The sequence below is a fragment of the Harpegnathos saltator genome, unplaced genomic scaffold (genome assembly GCF_003227715.2).
Source record: "Harpegnathos saltator strain DR-91 unplaced genomic scaffold, Hsal_v8.6 scaffold462, whole genome shotgun sequence".
NCBI lineage: Eukaryota > Metazoa > Arthropoda > Insecta > Hymenoptera > Formicidae > Harpegnathos > Harpegnathos saltator.
The window spans coordinates 336,433-359,657 of record NW_020230275.1 but is presented as its reverse complement, the minus strand read 5'-3'; the positions used below and the strand labels follow the sequence as shown (position 1 = coordinate 359,657).

The following is a 23,225-nucleotide window of genomic DNA, read 5'->3' as shown; positions in this document are numbered from 1 at the left end:
TTGCTGCATTTCAAAACGAAGGCAATACTAGAAAAATCCTTGGAAGAGATTAATAAATATGGCAACTAATGAAACTAATAACATTTGTTTTTAATTGCGGTATAATTAAAAAATCTTTAAAAGAACTAAATAGAGTGTACCGCTATTACTAAAACAATACTAAACTGTGACAATTTTATTACACGCTTCAGATCTTATTAATTTTCTATAACAAAACTTGTTTTTGTATATCTAAAGCATCTCTTAAAAGATCCTTCTAAGGCCCACATCAGTTTTCAATGTTAAAGCATTATTTCGTAAAATCGAAGGCGTCCCTAAAAAATCCTTCTAAGGTCCTTCTCAGTTTTTCCTATTAAAGCTTTATTTCGTAAAATCTAAGGTATCCCTAAAAGATCCATCTCGGAGCCTGATATGGTAATAATGAGGCACCCCTTTTTAAGACATCCTACTTTCAGCCTCATCGGGGTCTTATGCTTCATGAGAATGGCCCTAACCATTTTTTGCTCGGGAAGGAATGTATCACATATTTGCGGTTTTTTGCCTCTTTTTCTAGAAATGTCTCTGGAAATTATTTCTACCATTTTTTCACATAGTTGCAACCAATCGAGAGAATTAAAATTTCCATTATCAATGGGACAAAGGCGGGCATTAACCAACGCGTATGAAACAATAATAACGAGAGCAGCGAACATTACTACGAGTAGCATAAAGCGCAATTATCAGGCGCATCAAAATGACAATGCTGTATCGAAGAATCGAGGCGTCACGCTCGCGGAAAAAAAAACTAAAACGAAAAATTTCGTTGAGTCGGACCCGATAAATTTTCCGGCCACGTCGATGGCCGCGGGCGCGCACGTTGGCTGGTTAAATATCGCGAACGACATCGAGGCAAACTCGGCAACTGCCGATAACGGCCTGTTTGTATAGTCGCGCGTTTATCCCGCCAACAACCTTAATATCAGTGTAACGCTAGAACAGATCGCGCGCACGCGCACAGGAGTCATCGATGACAATGCTCGCGCTAGTAATAGAAATGCCATCGCAGGACGCCGGGCGTTCTTACAATCAGCCGTCGACGACGCGACGCTGGAACTATGACGGCGCGCACGGGAGGGGCGGCACGCGGGGGTGAGAGTCGGCACGGCTGGGCATCGCAGGGGGTTGGTGGTGGTAAGAGTTGACGTCGGTGGTCGGGGGCTGATATCTAGCTAAGCGCTGGCGCAGTTGGGTCGCGGTCTCCACCACGGCAGCATTTCGCCTACCGGTCTCTTTACGCACCTATCTCTCCCTCTCGCTCCCTACCCCCTTATCGCCCCCTGCCGCCCCGCTCGACCCGTTTTCGCACCCCTCCTCCTCATTCCCTCCCGCCCCCAATCTGTCCCTCCGCGGCCGGTGCATGCACGACACCGGAGGTGCATGCACCCGCTACCTGCACCCTCCTCCTCCCCCCGCGCCGCCAGCTCCGCGCGAGCGTGTGGACGAAAGTGTCGGCGAGGCGGCGCGTTAGTGTGCGTGCGGTATGATGAATGAACGACATTTTAGAGGGACGGAAGTAGCGCGCGGTCCCGCGTAGCCCTTTCACACGATCGTACGTCACGGACCACGCCGACACACGCCGGATCCTCGCGAGAAGATGCGCTTCGCGCGAGAGCCGCAGTCGTCCACGTGGAAGTACGGAGCAGCTGCGCTGGAAGGATTTAGTGACGCGCCAGTTCTCTCTCTCTGTGATTACGCGGGGCCCCCGCCTGCCCCGCGCTCGTTCATTCGTGACGGCTGATAGGGGCGAGAAGGTGCGCTGCTCGTGACGACTGTTCTCTATCGCCACGAGATGTTCCCTTTCGCCAGCGGACGCTGCTGCTACGACGACGACGACGACGAAGAAGCAGTGCACCGAGCGATTCCCAGCGTTACGTCGAGCGAACAGCCGCGAACGGCCGCGTGTCGAGTCGACGAGCCCGCCAGGCTGCGCGTTAACCTGGGATTTCTTATCAATCGCGAGTGCCAGTCGTGTCGCGCCGGGTGCACGTGGGAGTTCTTCACGCGCAGGCAGCACGGGGATAATGAACCGTAGAAGCAGCGGACCGCACGTGGTCGCTTCGGCGTGCTCGATGTCCCGTGAATATCTCGTGACGACTGCTGTGTGCGAGCCGCCGTTCTGAGACCCTGCGATCTGTTCCCAGGTAATTTCGCGATCTCCGGATGTGCGATCTTGTCCCTCACCTACGTTATTCTCGAAAGTAATTTTCTTTTTAATATTTAGTAGCAAGATGTTCAGAAAACAAAAACGTTCCAGACTCAAAGAGTGAATAATTTACTCATTGTACTCGATGAGCGATTTTATCCCTTACGTGCGTTTTTCTTCGAGATAACTTTTTTTATTTTTCTTTTTATTTTTATTATTTTTTTATTTCTTTTTATTTTATAAGTATATATACAAGGTGTTGGAAAGAAGCGCTCCGGACTCACAGGTTAAATATGTACTCATTGTACGAAGTAAAGAGTATTTAGCAAGCATAAATCGAAAAATCAATCACTTCAGAATTATGAATGTTGCTCGATTTGGATGAAGCGAGTTGTTTATGCGCTTTTATTGGTTATACGATTTTATAGTGTATTAGCAGACGTAGCTTATCGTGATTGTTTGATAAATATGTCATTCTTGTTTCTCGATATGGCACAATAGAGTGTATTAATTGTCAGAGAACATTTAACCCTTCGCACTCGATTATTTCCATATTTTCTTCCATCAACTCGATAATTATAAATATAATTCCTAAATTCCTAGATAAAACATAAAACAGGATCTTTATTTCCTTTAGTGTCGTCGTACTTATTATTTTATTGCTCTCTGTCTTTAAATTTTTTTATGCCAACACAGCTGGCATTCCGAGTTGCCGGAATAAATGTTTATGCCAGCTATGCCGAATACAAAGGGTTAGAGAGAATATTCGTTGAAAGACGGATTAGATGGGCTGGACCGGTTACTGCCTCTTCTCTTTTCTCCGTTGAAATCAACCGAATTTTTTTTTTATGAGAATATATGAAAGGTTGAGGAGATTTATCTTTCACCTATAAATAATATACAAGAATTACCTCAGTGAATTCAAAATGCAGCTAACCAAATCCAATAAAAAGAGAACATAGAACATTTGTTATGAATAAAGAAATAATATTTTTTACTTATCTTAAACTCTTCGTTTATTCACCGTACGCGATCGATGGAGGCAAATAAAAGCTGGCGTTACTAAAATCGAAAAACGGTTGTAACTCTGAGAAGGTCGATTTTTCTGATTCATATTTATTCCTATTCTATATAATGAATACTATCTACTCTCTAAGAGTGTCTTTTAGAGAGAATCTTTTATTTGAACATCCGGTATAATAAAAGTAGCAAATAATCGCTGGCATTAGCTATGCTTGAAAACCATATTTTTAAGCATTCCTCCACACCGAATATTACTATTGCACTTAGGGTGCTATTCAGAGACAAGACGAATTTGATTTAGTCGTAGTCTAAAAATAGTTTTAACTTTTTAACCACTGGCGTATATATACGCCCTGACATATATCCATTGATATCATCAAGAATTTCCTTCCAACATTCTTGTTTAGACTTATTCGTGTTCGTGTTTGTATATCTTGTCTCCATAAAGTTCTTTCTTTTTAATGTCAAATTCGTCAGGAAATTCTTTTTTTGTAGTCCGATTAGCCTTTCTACTTTGCTTTATTTTATTTCACGTGTCCATTGAGAATAATTTTATTGTCACAAATTAAGAAAAAAAGAGTTTCAAAGAGTAAACAAAAACTTCAAAAGTCGCGCTTTGACAATTCTCTAATGATCGCATTTCATTGGTTACGAAATGATGTCTAAAGATAAATTTAAGGCGATTAAATATAAAGTCTAGTAGTTAATTCTTTCCGATTTCCGACAATTTTCAATCTTTATTTAAAAATAAATAGAACAAGATTAATCAATTAAATATTCTCCATTGCTTGTATCAATGACCTTATGCTATTTATTGGGTAGTTGCCGAATTCCACCACGATAGAAACTTGGTGACTTTGAGGCTATAAGGTCATCGATGAAATCTCGTCGTCAACTATCGGAAAATTTGTATCAGACAGTGCGTGTTGCATCGACTGTAACAAATGAAAATCTGATGGAACCAAGTCTGGAGAATACGCTGCATGTGGAAGAACTTCCCAGCCCAAATGTAAGATGCTTTCCTTTGTGGCTTTTGCTGTATGTGTTTTAGCAGCAGCGGTCGTCGTGCAGCAAGATGACTTTACGGTTGCCTTGTCTAGTAAATGGCCTTTTTTCTCAATTGCATCGTTCAAACGTATCAGTTGCTCTTGACAAATGCTCTCTGCTTTAATGGTTTTAAAAGTTCATGGTACAGCACATCCTTCTAGCCCCACCATATACAGAGAAGAACTTTTTTCCGAAACGTTCGGGTATTGCTGTCGACGTTGTCAGTTGATTAGGACCTACCCATGATTTTTTGCGTTTAGGATTTTCATACATAATCCAATTTTCGTCGCCAGTTACAATTTTGTGCAAAAAATCTTTTTTTTTGTTGTCTGGCAAGCAAGGTAATGCATATGGCGTTACGTCAATCGGCGATTTTTATTGTCAATGGTTAATTCGCGTGGGACCCATTTTCTTTCCTTCTTTCTGTATCTTTCCCATACAATGTAAACAATCGTAAATAGCTTTCTGGCTTACTTCCAGCTTTTCCGCAAGTTCTTGTTGTGTTTATGCCGTATTTTCACTTAGCAGATTTTACAACTCCTCGTCTTCAAAGTTTTTCGACCGGGACATGGTTAATCGTAAAGATCAAAATCATCACTTCGAAAACGTTCAAACCAGTTTCGACACGTGCGATCGGTCACAGCGTTTTCACTGTGAGCAGCACAAATCATTTTAGCTGCCTCAGAAACGTTTTTGTTTGAATGAAATGCGAAATGCGTCGCGTATCGAATATACTCTTTGTTGATAGCCATCGTGAACATTACTGATTATTTGAGGTTATGTGCATCAAACTCCAAACCATATGTCATTTCGACAAGTTAAACGTCAACACTTTAGAACTGCAAAACAGGAGAATATTTCAATTTCAAATTTTGCTCCGAGCTATGTAAATATTTCATCGGAAAGAATTAACTGCTAGACCTAATACACAGGATCCTCCTATGAATACCATCTGAAGGATTTAATTTCCTCAGCTCGAATACTAAATTTAATTTAATTTCGTAAAAAATGTCTCTGAACGACACGATACATCGTTAGTCCATGAACAAACTAGATTATCGGAGGACTGATTAAGCCAGAACTAGAGTGAACATGATTACAGTTTCACATACTCCGAATAGCAGCCATTATCTTTAGCCGCTGATTATTCGTTCGTACAACACGAGCAGGCATGAATAATTGCAAAACGGTAATATTACGGTACTGCATTAACGGTATATATTGCTATGTTAACTAGACTGTCTTATATCGCATCAATCTTCCAATATCTCCCCGTCGAACTCTCGGCTCGGTAGGGTTAGATTAAGCTATTTATTCAGTCTCATTGGAGCGGGATTGGTTTATGGCAGTAACTACGTCGCGCGGATGCGGACGCACTCGCTGAAATGACAAGCGAAATTAATATTCCCGGCCGTGTTGTGTACATATCAAATTAATTCTGCCGATTGTGATGATTTGCCGGGGCCGGTAACGCACACCCTGGCGAGAGTGACGACGCGAGAGCACAATCAGAACCGGATCACGTTCGTTTTCGATCGAGCGCCGCGCATCACTTTAATGCGAACTTTTAAACGAAGGATTAGCGACGGGAGGAAGGCAGGGAGGGAGGGCCACATGTCGTGCGTCTCGCGCTCGGATGCGCGTTTAGCGTCGGGCTGGTAGTTAATCCTGCCGTTGCCTCTCTCACGGGGGTGCAAATATAACGCACACTTTTCAGAACCATGTAAGTAGAAACGCGACGCGATGTGACGCGACGCTGCGCGCGCTACGGCGTTTTTAAAACGCCCGTTCCTCCTTCCACACTTTTTGCCGCGCCGCTTGAAATCGTAATCGCGCCCCGGAAGTAATTACTTTCCCGAGTAATTGCGCACACTCGTGCGTAACGCTTCGTTGCATAATTCGGGAGAGTATCAGCGGTATATCGTTGCGTATAATATGAGACGTTAACCTGATTGCACAGTAGATCATTTTCTCGCGTTAACTTTTATATTTAGCCGCGCTGGGCTCTCCCTCTCCTCCCCCTCCTCTCTCTCTCTCTCTCTCTCTCTCTCTCTCTCTCTCTCTTTCTCTCGTATAATTAACGATCTTCTTTACGCGCGCAATTCAGCTGCGCCGAGCGCAGATACGAAACATGGCTTGCTTTCATCCCGCCCTTAACCCCGGAACGAAGTTGTTTCATCGTTGCCGATCTGCCGGCGAAAATTCGCGAGTCTTTCTCCATTCTGCGCGTTCGGGCGATGTTATCGTCGCGGCTCGCTTACAAAGCTCAACTTCGCGAGACATTGCCAATGACAGATAGGAATAATACGAGCCAGCGACTAGTGTCGGGACTGTCAGTAAGACAGCGAATTTCTTTTTATCGCCAAGCAGGAAGAAACGTCACTCTGGTCGAGCCGTTGCGACTTTGAAGAGGCGGCCGCTCGCGCGCGACGTGAAATGTACCGGAAACGATGGACCGTGAAAGCATTGGGGATGGATTTGCGGTGCGGCGGTGATGGGACCGGTCGGCGCAAACCCTTCAAAATGATCTGCATCTTCTTCCTCGCCATGCTGCTGCACGGTGAGTAAACCTTCGGGATCCAGTCCCGGACGAATGTAATTGCGACTATTCGGCGTCCGTGATGATGACCTCGCAAGCCGGATATGTCAACGAGCGACGTGAAATCAATCGTCAGTCTGTATATCATGTCTCTGCCGTGTTGACGTGGCCAGTTGACGTGGCGTTAGCGATATCTCGCCACGTGCTGCTTCGCGCTGAGAGATTCGTATAGCCAGATAACGTTTTAATTAGCTGAAAAAAAGCGCGGCATTTTCCCGGCTCGGTGACTGCATTGTTCAAAGCCGCGCTAGTCTATTCGGGAGTTGTAAAATCTTCTTCGGGATCGTAGCAGCAGAAGAAGGACGGAAACAAAGTCCTTGTTTTGAAATCGGTCCCGGAAACTTTGGTTGTAGTTATAAGGTTGGTAAGCCTTGAACTAATTAGACACGTTCCGTAATTGATTAGCTGATCACGCTTAGATGTCACAGCCATGCATTGTTTCTATTTACAAATTTAAATTTAGCTATTAATTTTGCAATTTTAGATAGAGGAATTGATGAATTTTTTATTATTTATTATTAGACGTGTGCAAAGTTTTAATCTTTTCCGAGCTTCTGAATTTTTCCATTTCATGCGGTCGCCTTGAAACTGTTGTTTAATCAACTCCGAGCTGTTCTGCAAGTTCTATTTGCGTTTGGGATAGGTTTCCATTCAACAACGCTTCCAAATTGTCGGTCTCAAGCTTTCGTAGTGTTCCAGAGCGCGGACGATCACTCACGTCAAAATCGCCATCCTTAAAGTGACGAAAGCAATATTTGCGCGTATTGTGGGACGCAATATTTTCTCCAAGAACAGAGCAAATGGGTTCACATGTTTTAGCAGTATTTTATCCTTGCCGGAATTCATATCGAGTTCAGTCTCGAATATAAAGTTTCTCATCAAGTCCCGAGAAGAAGGACGGAAACAGAACTCTCATTTTGAAATCGGTTCCGAAAACTTTGATTTTAGTTATAAAGTTGGTAAGCCTTGAACTAATTTGAATACGTTCCGTAATTGATCAGCTGATTACGCTTGGACGTCACAGCCATGCATTGTTTCTGTTTACAAACTTGAATTTAGCTATTAATTTTGCAATATTAGATGGAGGAATGGATAGATTTTTTATTACTTATTATTAGACGTGTGCAGAGTTTGTCTTTTCCAAGCTTCTGAATTTTTCCATTTCATGCGGTCGCCTTGAAACTGTTGCTTCATCAACTCCGAGCTGTTCTGCAAGTTCTACTTGCGTTTGGGATGGGTTTTTATTCAACAACGCTTCCAAGTTGTCGGCCTCAAGCCTTTCATGGTATTCCAGAGCACGGACGATCACCCACGTCATAATCGCCGTCTTTAAAGTGACGAAAGCAATACTTGCGCATATTGTGGGACGCAATATTTTCTCCAAGAACAGAACAAGTGGGTTCACATGTTTTAACAGCATTTTATCCTTGCCGGAATTCATACTCGTGCAGTCTCGAATATAAAGTTTTTCGTTACTCATTGCATCAACTGTCATTTTTAAGGTTATGTGCACCTTAAGTGGTGCACATAATCTTAAAAGACACAGAACGGCGGGAAAATATTTCAATTTAAAACAGTTGCATCAGAGAGCTAAAAAAGACTAAAACGTTTGCATATACCTAATATGCTAATATTTTGCTAATTGACCAGCCGTTAATTACGTATTTAGGTTTAGTTTAAGAGGCCTGCCAGTCTTATAATCAAAAGCAAAGCTTCTAAAACTGATATCGGAACAGGCCTAAAAGAAACGCGCGTCCAAGAGCGAAGGCGCAAGTGTGCGTGTACGCACATTCGGCCGGAGACTGACGGGGCGACTGTCCTGCGAGAGAACGGGAAAATGGATTCTGGAAACAACAATGACCTAGCGAATTCGCGAATGTTGTTGCGGCATCAGAGGGAGGAAATGCGTGCAGCGTTGTAAAAAAAAGTGTACATTCGACAGGCAGCCTCGTTCGCGATGGAGCAGCTTTCTACGGGGAGAAGCGGAGCGGAGCGAGCGAGTGAGTCCAACCAGCCGCCACCGGCCATTATCGGAATTGTCACGAGCATATTTTTCCATTTGATAAACATTGCGCCAGGCAAATACGGCGGACGTTGTTGCGCCGCGTGCGCGCAGTAATAACATTCGAAGAAATTTTTACACGTCAAGGCGCGTAACACGTTAAGGGATCCCAGCGCCATATTCGCTTTGCGTTTATTCAACGTTGCGGTGATTCGCGGTAATAACGGGATCGATGCTGCCGTTTTTGCTCGTCGTCTTTTCGCGAAAATTCACTCGTCACAAATTCGATTATTGTAACCGGATCGGGCGCTAACGGGGTGGCTAATTATTAATTGTTGCCGGTGGCCTCGAAATTTATTGTACGCGCGTGTGTGGGCTATTAATATATTCTATTATTACCGATATTCGTGCATTATATCTGTTACTATTAATTGTATTTATCCACCACGTCAAACATTCGCGGCACGAACCTTTCGAGAAATACGACTCGCGGCACGCGCGAGATCGGCCGACCTCGCGAGGTGCGCGAATCTCGCCGTCTGTGAAAACGCAGCAAGGAACAGCAAGGAGCAGCAAGCGCGAGACGTATTATTTGGTCGCGGGTCATAAACGCGGGTGCAGCAGCATCGTCGAGACATAATATCGCTGAGGATATCTCGGTTGCCGAGGACAACCTGTTCGAAGAGGAGGACGCCTTTACAGCCGTTCTCTCCAGCTTGGCTCCCGTCAGGCGGCGCGGTCGCTCGCATCGCAAAGCGGTTTCTCCCGAGAAGCCTATAAAATCTCGCGCGACTGATTCTATTCGCTGCGTCATTTGCGAGCGAGCTGCTCTTATTAGAACGTCAAGTGAATCTCGGGGAACTTCATAAAACGCGTGGGTCGAGCGTGAAATTTCCTTCGATCGCTTCGATTTCGCCGATTCTGCCTCTCCTTTCCTCGCGGAGCTTCCTATTATTTCGAGATATTGCTCGCCTCTTGGCGGGCCATTGTCTGGCCACGATTCACGTGAGAAGAAATTTCGATAAACTGATGGATTCCCTCATCCTCCCTTGTGTGTTTGTTTGTATCGGGAGGAAATGTAAGAAATACGTTAATGTATCTTCTTGATTCACACGCGCGTAGACTTTCTCTCCCCTTCTCGTTGAAACACGCAAGAAATATTCTGTTATGACGACTAGAAATTTTCTGTTACATGACGTCCAGTTGCAGGAATAGAGAATTCTATTTCGCAAAGCGACGAGCCGTTCGCGTCAACAACTGCCTTCGATTGGAGGAATTCAAATTTTCGGTTTCGAAAATATAGTCACCGCAGCAGTAATGGCTGTTCTCACAGAAGGCAAACTATATTGTATATATAAAGAGAAACGAAATCTCAGTCACCGAAAAGATTCATTTGACAAAGTTGAATGACGCGATTTTCAAGCCGGCCGCGCAATTATTTCTTCCCGCGAGATTTCTCTGCCTAAATGTACTCGTTTTTCTCAGTGCGACATCACGGCGCGACAGAAAATAATTAAAATTTTTTTTGCGACCACTATGAATTTTAAGACATCGGATCGCATTATCATTAGGAAAAGCTGACGGATAATTTACCATCTCGACGTTATATATACGAAGGTAAATTGAAACATTTCCGACCTGACTAACAAGGAACATCCACGATGTGTCTGTCTCCAATTTCGACGAAACTTGGCATATTTGTAGAGTAGCTAAAAATAAGAGATCCATATTTTTTTTATCGGAATGGCTCAGGTTTAAAGAGTGAAATCCCTTTACCGTTAACTTTTGTTCATCAAAGTTTCATCCCCTTTATGCTATCTCGATAACTATTGCAGGTAGGAAAATGCTTTTTAAACAAAAATTGTACGTCTTTTTATTCTATATAATTTTTGTTTAACAAGTTTTTTCTTATCCGCAATTATCAAAATAGTATAAAGGGGACGAAACTTTGAGGGACAGTTTCACACCTTAAATCTGAGCCATTGCCATAAAAAAATATGGATCTCTTATTTTTAGCTACTTTACAAATATGTCAAGTTTCGTCGAAATCGGAGACACACACTTCGCGGATGCTCCTTGTAAGAGGAAAATATTTCTTTGAACTAAATGAAATTTATTTCTCAACAAAGTCTCTCTTTAACTCAATACACTTGTTCCAGTGTTTTTCTAGACCTGTCATTGCCTCAGTATAATAATTTTTGTCTAAATCCGAAAAGTAGTCATTAACGGCACTTATCACTTCAGCATTCGACGAAAATTTTTTCCCAGATAGTTATTTTTTAAAATTTGGAAACAGGAAAAAGTCACACGGAGCCAAATCTGGATAGCACGGTGAATGTAGAATTAATTCGTACTTCAGTTCGCACAATTTCGTCAACGCAACTGCTGATTTGTGGGCCGGTGCATTGTCCTGATGAAAGAGAATTTTCTTCCTGACCAAATGCGAACGTTTATTCTTAATTTCCATGTCCAAACGTTGTAATAACCCAGCATAATATTCTCCGGTGATTGTTTCCCATCTTCCCAAATAGTCCACAAAAATTATCCCATGGGAATCCCAGAAAACTGTGGCCATCACCTTGCCAGCCGACGGAACTGCTTTCGCCTTCTTCGAACTCGGTTCGTCCTTTGCAGTTCATTGACTGTCCTTTCGTCTCCGGAGTATAGTAATGGACTTAAGTTGCGACGATAATAAAAGCCGTAAAAGATCCTTTTCATCGCATTCGCTTGAAATGCTCAAGACATCATCGTGGACACGGAAGATTTTGTTTGTCGTGACTGAAATTCATCAACCGAACAATTTTCTAAGAATAGACGCGTCATATTGAGAGACTACGCTCTCGCACCCCTACAGGCGCAAACACAGTGGCGGATGGCATGGAAACGGCTGTAAAGACGTTTTACACAGACAATCTCCGTGCGTATGCATGGAACGTGCCCAAGTGCGTGCGTCGAGGATACTCGTACGGCCCGCTGTGCGTAAGAAGAGGCTGTAACTTTTTTGTTAAATAACACTCCGTATAGCGGCCATTAAATCCAACGCTGCTGTACGCCACGACGCACGCTTCTGTCAACGTTGTTGTCTTTGTTATTCACGTGTTTATGCGCTTCATCACGCACCGTCTACCGCGACGTCGTGCTCTTCACGTAGTCTGACACACGCGCGCTCACCCCCGCGGAATACGACGTAAAGATACGCGATGACATTTGCGGCACCCCGCATTCTCATTCCATGCAAATGGAACATCGTTCTACGGGAAGCCAAAGCCGGACCGAAGTGCTCAGATAGAGCTGATAAATCCGGGAGCCTGATAACACGGGGATAATAAAACGCCGAGCGCGAGACAGCCGCGAAACTCTCTTAGCTCTCACTTTGCTCCCACCCGCGAGGATTACGTGCGCTACCATCTCCTTCTCTCTTTCTCTCTCTCTCTCTCTCTCTCTCTCTCTCTCTCTCTCTCTCTCTCTTCCTTTCTCTCTCTCTTCTGCTCTCTCGAACGTATAGGGTAAGTCCAGGATAGAGGTAAGGTAAAATCAAGATTTGGGAGTTTTTTGAGTCGCTGATTACGAATCTGAGGTTCAAATTCCAAAATTAATTTTCCAAGATGACAGATCATAGAATTTTTATATGATTAGCTGAAATTGTACTTTGGTTAGCTTTCAAGGTCGCTGATTACGAATTCGAGGTCCAAAACTCATAGTCACCGAAACTATCGCGATTTTTCATATTTGTGACCGCCATATTGAATCCGCCATCTTGAATTTTGGAAATCTGATAACAGATTCGTAGTCAGCGACTCCAAAAACCCTACAATACCTATTATCACCGAAATTATCGCGATTTTTCATTTTTGCGCCCGTCATCTTGGACCCGCCATCTTGAATTTCGAAAATCTGATAACGGACTTGTCATCAGCGACCCCAAAAACCCCCGTATATAAATTTTCATGTGATTCGGATTTTCTGACAAATACGAGTCCTCAAAGGGTTAAGCCCAGGTCTAATATTGTAACTGAAAATAAATCATATTCGCGAGGTATTTCGCCGACGTGTAAAACATTTGGGAGGTTAATAGAAACGTAAAACATTTATTTACTCACAATAACAGTATTTTTGTGCATCAGGAAGAGACACGCCTACTCGTGGTAGTACATCCCACTCACAAATGACCGATCAGCAATCGACGCTTGGCACATATTAACAAAATTATAGCGATTGATCGTCTACCCCCTATGCCCATCTATCCCGGACTCACCCTTGATTTATATTCCTCTTTGCAGTTTGTAAACTCGATGCGATTCCAGTCGCGGTAAACTGACGCACGTCGTGCACGCGCGCAATCAGCTCGAATTCACGCACCGTCGAAACACAAAACGCGGCTGCACTGTCGCGGAAAGCCCCGCTCGGCAGCAGGATGTAAGCGATGCAAGCGATGTAAGCGATGTTACGAAAGCGGATATACGTGTTATCGAGTGACTCAGTCAACGTATCGATTTCTTGATACGCTTTGCGCCTGCAATTTTCAATCAGCCCGGCTGAATGATCGTGACCGAGCCGCGCTGCAGCACTGCCGCACACATCCATTAGGAAATTGAAAATCGTAGATGCTCTCGGCGTCGCGCCGCGAGTCGCACGCAGCTCGCAACGACGGGGGAGTAAAGAGAGGTTATCGTCAGCGGGACTCGGAGGTCGGCGTGCACGCGAGCGTAACACGCACGCACGCACACAGCACGGAACAGCGTAATAATCTCTCCCGCATTAAAACGGCAATTTTCTGACTGCCGCGCGCGCGGTGATTTTCGAAATCGTCCGTATATCCCTCCGCCACTTCCGGGGTTATAAATCGATCGGTCCGAGTCGCGTACATCCGCACGCCATAAAGTCTCCCTTGGCGGCTGAAATAATTCGGCCCGGCCGGGAGATCCGCGGCATCGATCGCGTTATCGTCTTGGCGTCCAAGTTAATTACGATTAGTCGCTCCTTCTGAGCGGCTGAGTCGGCCGCCGCTTAATACGATTAGCCATAATTTATACATGGGGCCGCGGTTAAGTATGCAGCGCGTAAATTGTAAAACTCGATACCCCGCGACCCTCACATTTACTCGGGATTGATGTTTTATTCAAACGACGCCGCGCTTAAGATCGAAAGCCGCTTCGCTTCGCTTCGCCTCGCCTCGCCTCGCCTCGCCTCGTCGTCGTCGTCGTGGCCCGTCATTTCGTATTCGGCGCCAATATTTGTCGTGAGATTAACTTCGGCTAACGACGCGCTACTTGCCGCTCGCTTGTGGATAAAACCAGCACCTTCTCTTTGACGCGGGATTTGGAATATCGCGCGAACGTCGACGCGTACAACGCGCGACTTCGGGGGATTTGCGACACATCGTTTGCGCGATGTCGCACGCACCGTATCGCATCCAACCGGTCTCGAATTGCGTACACACATGTACGTTCACGGCCGTAACATTATCCGCAATGGCGCTGGGAACGGGACGGTTCGATAAGCGAGGATGCTACTTTAGAGGCGGTGAGATAATGCGGAGAGAGAGAAAATAAAAGAGAGCGGACCGATTCGCGAGTTCGCGGGAGAATTCTGTCGGATAGAGATAAATGAAGGTGCTCTCTACGGAGACACCTCGCGCCGGGTACAAGTGATGGAGCAATAAAAAAATAATCGCAGCTATCTTTGAGCAAGTATCCATCAAGGGGGAAACTTTCCGAAACATCTGCGCGCGAATATCCTGCTAGTCGAGGGATAAATCGATGTTTTATCCGGCGACTCGGTCGCGCGTCTTCCGTGAGAGAGCGAGCTTAACTTTGTATCACGTTCAGCTGTTTCCAAGTCAATATTGGACTAACGATATATCGGGAGGACAATTTCGGCTTTTTCGAGCGCCGCTGCTTTTGCGCGGAATCGCTTTCGGCTATATATGGGCTGCCCTGCGAGCGAGCGAACGATCCAGATTTGGCGACTGATTAAAGTGCACTCGACAATCTCCCGCTTTACGCAAACGGGCAAAGATGAAAATTCATTATCGGAACGACCGCTGCACGCCGAAAAATATTCTGCAGTGACAACTAGAAATTTTCTATTCCATAAAATTCGATTGCTGTAGCAGAAAATTCTGTTTCGCAAAACGGAGAATCATTTGTATCAACAATTGTTCTCGATTGAAGAAACTAACATTTTTGGTCGCGAGAACATAGTTGCCGCAGCAAAGTACTTGGTTACTCTCAGAAGACATAGAACTATTGGGTGAGTGCAAAAGTTCGTGCGGAGTTTCAATAGATGGAGTTATAAGCGTCGTAAAGTGTTGTCATTAATACTTCCATCTACATATTATATAACGTTGGAAAGGTGACGTCTTCAGCTGTTATTAAAAAAAAATCATTTGTTTTCATACAAACTGCTTCGAGAAATATCACTTTAAAAATGAGTATCGATAAGGTGCATTTACGGCATGTTATGCTTTACGAGTTTCGGAAGGGAATAAACGTTGCCGCAGCCGTAAAAAACATTCAGGATGTTTATCAGGATGAAGCACCAGCTAAACGAACTGTGGAAAAATGGTTTGCTAAATTTCGGCGCGGAGAATTTAACCTTGAAGACGAGCCACGCTCTGGTCGACCTTCTGACATTGATGACGATGTTTTGCGTACTTTAGTGCTCAATAATCCGCGAATTTCAACAGAAGAAGTTGCTACAGCACTAAACGTTGACCGATCAACCGCTTTTCGGCGTTTGAAAAAGATGGGATTCGATTTGAAGCTCGATATATGGGTGCCCCATTTGCTGACCGAGAAGAACAAAATCAAGCGAATTTCTGCAGCCGTTTCTTTACTCGGGCGGCTCAATAACGAGTCATTTTTGGATCGACTAGTGACGGGCGATGAGAAATGGGTCCTCTACAACAATGTTTAGCGCAAACGGACATGTGAGCAAACAATCAGGTGAGCATGGTGACGCAATGCCAAAGGCCAGTTTGCACCCGATGAAGGTGATGCTCTCTGTTTGGTGGGATTGCAAGGGCATAATCTATTTCGAGCTTCTCCCCGCTGGCGAAACGATTGATTCGGACAAGTACTGTCGCCAATTAACCAATCTGAATCGAGAAATAAAAGAGAAACATCCGATTTTGTCAAATCGCAAGGGAGCCGTCTTTCATCACGACAACGCCAGACCACACGTTTCGAAAAAGACGCTGCGCAAACTGAAGAGCCTGAAATGGGATGTCTTAACGCATCCACCGTATTCTCCTGATATCGCACCATCTGACTATCACTTGTTCCGGTCATTGCAAAATTATTTAAATGGAAAAAACTTTGACTCTTTGGAGGCCTTAAAAAACGGCGTCTCTTCGTTCTTCGAATCTAAACCGCGCAGTTTTTATGATCGAGGCATCCGTATGCTGCCAGAACGTTGGGAAAAGATTATAGAAAACGATGGAGAATATATCATTGATTGAATAAAGATTTTTGTTTGCCTAATCACTGTGTGACTTTTACTCACAAACTCCGCACGAACTTTTGCACTCACCCAATACATAATATATGTAGTAGAGAGAAACGAGATCTCAATTATACCGCAACGGAAAAGATTCGTTTGACGAAGTTGAATGACGCTGCCAATAATGCGATTTTCAGCTCGGCCGCGTGAATGTTTTCCGCGAGTTTTCTTTTCCTACACGCAGAAAAATATTCTATTGCGACAGAACTAGAAATGTTCCGTTACATGAAGTTCAGTTGCAGTGAAAGAAAATTCTGTTTCGCCAACCGAAGAACCATTCATATCGACAATTCCTTCCGATTGAAGGAACAAAAATTTTCGGTCGCGGAAATGTAATGACCACAGCGGAGTATTCGGCTACTCTTACAGAAAGCGTGGAACTATATCGTATATATAAAGAGAAACAAAATCTCTCAGTTACAGCGACCGAAAAGATTCGGTTTGTAAAAGTTGAATAGCGTTGTCAATGATGCGATTTTAAACTCGCATGTGCGTTTTCCCCCTTCATTTACGTACACAGGAACGCTTTGTTTCATCCATGTGAAGACAGTCGTCAAGTGGATACAGCGAAAAATGTAACACTATCTGCAAGATATTTATATCATCATCTGCATTATTGCGCCAAAAAAGATGTATTAACTATAGACATGTTTGCCTCAACTGAAAAAAACTACATTACATTAGCAGATTTTTTAGTTCGCGAAACATTACATTAATTGCAAAAATTGCAGCAGAAAACCTGTTTCGGATAACCTAAATATCCGACAACGTGAACTGAACTATAGGATGTGACGAATGAAACTTGTATTCTTGACAACTTAATATATTCTGCTGTGATGACTGATTATATTTTTAGGATAATAGAAAGAAACTTCCCAATGAAATTGTTTTGCTGTTGCAGCCAAATTTTCAGTTGATTCCTGAGGAACCGAAAGTTTCGGTTGTCGTAACTGAAATTCAGTTATCAACTGAATAATTTTCTGCGTGTGGGGATAATGTTGCACTCGAGTGTAACGACAATGTCTGACAACGATGAACATCGTCGCCGTTAACTCTTTCACTTAGTTAGTGGGAAGTATACTTCCCACTAACCTTCTCTTGATTCAATTTTGCGTTGTAAATCGTATAATTTTGAAGAACTAATCGGGGATTTGAGTTTTCCAGATAACTGAATAGTTGTTCAACATACTCCGATAGGTTTTTATTCCCAATTCATTTGTAATTATTTATAACAAATCAAAGTTGAAAAAAAATACTTTTTTTTAGAGAAAAATCGATTCCTCGGAGAGTATTGAATGTAGAGGTTTAAAATTTTCACCAAATATTTTTCTGATGTTGTACAAAAACATATATCTTTTTCAATATTTTTTTGCAGGTTAGATTTTTTTTTATAAACAAATATTTCTACAAAAACGGCCGAAATTTGATTTTTTTGCACTTTTTAGCTCTATTTTCTCTCTAGTTTTCTCATTCTATATCTCCATCTTATCCATACTATCAATATTATTTTACTCAAAAATGGATATTTAATCTCTAGTAAGTATAAATATGCAATATTGGACATTTTCCCACGTAAATTTTTTCCAGCTCGATCGAGTTCCATCGTCTAAAATCATATGTTCTTATTACGACCTGATCATTATTTAATAATAACTGGAATTTTCATTAAATTTGTACATTATGATCGCCATATTGAGCCCGCCATTTTGAATTTTGCAAATCTGACTTTAGATTCATAATCAGCGACCCAGAAAACGTAGGACTACCAAATATTTTAATAATTTTCTCAAGGGAAGTTAATTCAGCAGTGAAAGGGTTAAATCGTATTCTCGGGCGACTATGCGTGTATAAACGACCGCACCGTTACTATTCTCGTAGACTCGATTCATCGAGGAGGAATCCATTAATATATCAGCCCCCGTAGAAGAGGGCATCGTTAGCCTCAGCGGATTATCGGACGTCATCGGCCTTCATCGTGAAAAAGCCAAATCTCCGTTCCTTCATCGCTCGCTCGCTCGATGCGGGTTTTTGCCCCGCTCGAAATCTCGATCCGATCGAAAGTTCATTCCGAACTAGCGCCTTCGATAAGACGCTTACAAGTAGGTGCTCCACTGAGAAAGGGGTGAGAGCCGGAGAAGGAGGGCGAACTTTACGCCGGCGGCGGCGGCGGCGGCGGCAGCGCTGCTATTCGCGAATGCAAACTTTTATTCCCGAAGCGTTGTCCGCAAGCGTTCCGACCGCGAGCATCCTCGATGTGCGTCCTCGACGACCCGCTGCGAGATCGCCGTTACGTGTCCCGTAATCGGCAATTTTAAGGGGTGATACAAAACAATGGGCGGAGGAGGGGGAGGCCCGCTCGGCGATTAATGGCGAATAAACTCGGGGAAAATTCGCCGCATTGTATGCCGGGCGAGTCGCACGCGGACAAAGGGCCCTTTTTCCCGAGCTATTAAGTTTTCCGAGTGCTTCCGCAAAGCACCTCGTTACAAAGCCTCGGAAGACGAATTTTCTCCCGAGATACTTAATTAATTAGCGACTGCGCTCCAGATACGAGGCCGTAATTTAGACCGTGTACGATCTCGCCGTAATCGACCCGCTACTCGGCGCCGCCGCCGCCGCCGCCGCCGCCGTCGTTGAGCCCCAACGTCGCCATTTAAAGGTCCTCCGTCGTTCAATCTTTTTATTTCGACAAGAGCGCGACACGTGTACGAATAAATTTCCCCGCGAGCGGTGGCGGCCCTGCGCGATGGCTTTTAATTGAAAGATTATTCCGCTTCCGCGCGATATAACGCGGGAGGACTGTATTATTTACAAAGTTATCCCTGGCGAAAAAGTCGTAAATTCTCGCATTAATAACATTTTTGTGGCGTCTTCTCGTTCCTTCCGCGCCGGCTCGGTCGTGCCGAGGTCATTGCTGGAGAGACGGATCATCTTTTAAGGCAGCCAATTAATCGGCGTCGCTCGTTCATTTAATACACAAACTTGCTCCCGCTATGCGGCCGCGCCATGTAGCGGAACTAAAAAGTGACCTATTTGCGGACATCGCCTTGTGGAAGTCGCAACGACGACGACGGCGACGCCGAGATTAACCGTCTCGGTAGAACCGAAAAGTTGCCGCGCGAAAATAATTAAATTCACCGGATGGAACATCTGCCGGCGGCAGAGTAAACTCGCGAGACACACTCTCGGATAGATTGCGGGAGAAGGAGACAGATGGAGAAGGAGAGAGAAAGGGAGAGTCGCGATCGCGTTCTGGAAAGAATACGCGGTTCATCACGCATTCTCCTCTCAGGACAAAACCGCCCGAATAGAGAAATTAATAAGGCTCTGATAAGGGCCTGATTATTTTTTTCTAACATTAATCGGGCCCTAGGGATAGGAAGACAAGGGCCCTGCAAGATGTGTACCAAATGGTTTAATTGATCTTTGGCTTATAAGGCAATATTACAAGGGCCTTATAAGGCAATATCAATGCCTTATTAATAGGCAATCCTAACAGACAATATTAATAGGGCCTTGTAAGGAAATATTTTTATTATTGCTTAAGTAAATTCGTTCTCTTCATTTCAAGAAATTTAGATTGTAATTTCTTTATTTTTTTTTTTATATCTTTGTTAATATACAACAAGAGTTTTTTATTTTCAAAATATAGCATACTTTATATATAAAAATCCTGTTACTGTTTTCATTAAAGTTTGCTGCAACGAAGGCAATACTAGAAAAGTCCTTGGACGAGACTAATAAATATGTGACAATTAATGAAACTAATAAAATTTGTTTTTAATTGCGGTGTAATTAAAAAATCGTTAAAAGAACCAGATAGAGCGTACTACTAAAGCAATACTGAAACTATGACAATTTTATTACACGCTCTTATTAATTTTCTACAACAAAACTTGATTTTGTATATCTAAAGCATCCTCTTAAAAGATCCTTCTAAGGCCCATATCAGTTTTCCATGTTAAAGCGTTATTTCGTAAAATCTAAGACATCCCTAAAACACCCTTTTAAGGCCCTTCTCAGCTTTTCCTATCAAAGACTTATTTATTAGATCTAAAGCATCTTTAAAAATCCTCCTAAAGCCCTTCTCAGCTTTCCCTATCAAAGCCTTATTTATTGGATCTAAAGCATTCCTAAAAAATCCTTCTAAAGCCCTCATCAGTTTTCCTTATTAAAACCTTATTTCGTAAAATCTGAGGTACTCCTAAAAGAGCCTGATGTGGCTAATAATGAGGCATCCCTTTTTAGGGCACCCTACTTTCAGCCTTATCGGGGCCTTATACTTCATGAGGATGGCCCTAACATTTTTTTGCTCGGGCAATTTTTCGCGCTTACTCTCGGATTGACCCAATTTCTTCGATACACGGAAAACAAATGTTGTTCGCGCACGAGAGAAAAAGAGAGAGAGAGAGAGAGAGAGAGAGAGAGAGAAGGAGATTGTCTATATGTATAAAATATATCTACTAATTTCGCGAGCCACGTGAGCCTTGATGAAGGTACTTTGCGAGCTCCTGTGCAGTTTGTGTTTTCAGTGAGTAACTCTCTCAACTCGCTGCAACGAGGGATAACTCCGACGTAATGCGTCCGTTCACAGCGGTTAACCGAGGCAAAGAGAATTCCTCCGGAGGCCGAGCGCGAGTGAACGTTCTTTGATTTATGGAACGGCTAATGAATAGATTCTCTCCGTCGCCGTGAAAATTCATCAATTCGCGGCGATGGCGACGGCGGCAGCGGCGGTGGTTAACGCACGCTCGATATTTGCAACACCGGCCGATATCACCCGGGCCGATTCGCCGCGCAAATATTTTTGTTTCCACCTTGTCAGGCGTTTTTCAAAAAGTCCCGCCGGCGAGCGCCGTATACATAGATCAGACCGAGAATATAACGTTGCACGCGCAATATCCACCGGTCGCGTCATGATATATCAAAGCGCAATTTACGACCGCCGCTGTATCGCCAATATCAAACGAGCTTTTTCTCCTACCTCCGTCGCGAGGAAATATGGTTGCGTTTCGCCGACGAATCCGAAATTTATAACAGGATCAGCCGCGCGAGCCGATGACGGTCTCTGATCGTAACATCCTTCATCGAGGGCGCGCGAAGGCGATGGGGTCGCCGACCAAGTAGAATGTATGGCTTACGTGTGTGTGCGTGTTTGTGCGCGCTAAGAGAAAAGAATATTCTACGCTTCGCGTCGCACTTGTACGGAGTTTTTTGCGTTCAACAAGTGAAAGAATCGCGGTGCTGTGCGGCACTAATCGCACTTTTATATGCCTCCGAAAAAATTGTCCCCGTAATTGTAACCGACTTGACTCGAACAAACTTTTTTACGGCCTGAACGTTCCCGTTACATCGTGCGAGTCATGCGTTTTAACCAATTCACTGATAGACCAGAAATCAACGTTTTGTGCCAAAACTGGTGAGAACGAATAATCTCATATTTTACATGGAAACTCATCAGCTATTCTGCTTGCGTTCGAGTCGGGTTTTTATTCAACAATGCTTCCAAATTGTCGGTCTTAAGTTCACATCAAAATCACCGTCTTTAAAGCGATGAAAGCAATATTTGCACGTATCGTGGGACATAATATTTTCCTCAAGAACAGAACAAATGGATTTACATGCTTTAGCAGCATTTTTTCTTTGCTGAAATTAATATCAAGTCCAGCGTCGAATGTAAAGTTTTTCGTCGCTTATTATATCAACTGTTAGGTAAGATTATGTGCATCAATTAATTTTAATGAATATCGTTTTAGAAAGTTCAATACCAGCCTTACAAAAATACAAAATGGCGGGAAAATATTTCAATAAAAAAATATTTCAATAAAAAAATATTTCAAAATTCAAAAAGGCAGATCCAATATAGTAGCTTCAAGTGTAATTTTGATAACAATAATTTCAAGGATAATTTTGGTATTCTATTATGGACACGTATCAAATTCAATATGTTTTTTCGGTCGCAGATAACAACTATCATAAATCCAAGGTTTTCACTAGAGCTATTCGGCAAAATAATTCCCTTCAACATATTTCAAGTGCTAAAAATGGAAGTAAGAGCATTTATAATGAAATATCGTTAGTTATTAGAAGCTATCACATTGATCTACTACCATTTTCGATTTTGCAATTTCGACTGGATTCATTGTTAGTAACCCCAAAAAAACATAAACATATCGAATATGATCTTCGTAATAGAATAACAAAATTATTCACATAAAGTTGCCATATCAAATTGCCATTTTGAATTTTGAAATTTCGACCCCGAGTTCATCACCAATAATTCGAAAACTCTCTATAAAGGAGATTTCACATAAGACCAAATGGGGATATCAATATTAATAAATATTGTTCAAAAACTGACAGAATTGAATATTTGAGCACCGCCGTATTGGATCCGCCATTTTCGATTTTGCCATTTCTTTTGACTGGATTCATAGTCTCAGCAACCCAATCCAAAAAACCATAAACATATTGAATATGATCTTATCCATAATGGAATAACAAAATTAGTCACCTGGAGTCTGCCATTTTGAATTTTGAAATTTCGACCTCGGGTTTGTCACCAGCAATTCGAAAAATTCTCTATAAAAGAGATTTATATAAGATGGGAATATCAATTTTAATAAATATTCTTTAAAAATTGACAAACTTCAATATTTAAGCACCGCTATATTTGATCTGCCATTATGAATTTCTCAAATTTGATCCCGGATTCACCCAAAAAACATGGATGTATTAAGCTTGATGCGAATTTATTGGCAGAACTATTCATGATGGTCATATATATTATATGAGTCAGTTGCGATTATTACTTTTTTTTTCGTTCAGATATGAGTCACCAGTAGTGAACTGATTAAACATTGGCGACT

General features: G+C 43.0%; 1 protein-coding gene across 5 annotated transcripts in view; it reads left to right on the top strand.

The window, feature by feature from the left end:
* The window catches only part of LOC105184179 (zwei Ig domain protein zig-8), a 133,075-nt gene that overhangs the window by 15,367 nt on the left and 94,483 nt on the right, over nucleotides 1-23,225 (top strand). For 2 of the 5 annotated variants that reach the window (XM_025301993.1, XM_025301992.1), the window contains exons 1-3: nucleotides 1,235-2,180; nucleotides 4,028-4,214; nucleotides 6,623-6,812. In XM_025301993.1, the coding sequence (XP_025157778.1) occupies nucleotides 4,083-4,214; nucleotides 6,623-6,812 (322 nt within the window). In that variant the 5' untranslated portion in view covers nucleotides 1,235-2,180; nucleotides 4,028-4,082. Of the gene's footprint in view, nucleotides 1-1,234; nucleotides 2,181-4,027; nucleotides 4,215-6,619; nucleotides 6,813-23,225 lie in introns of those variants that run through there. The other 3 variants (XM_019841895.2, XM_025301994.1, XM_025301995.1) reach the window with 3 other exon arrangements.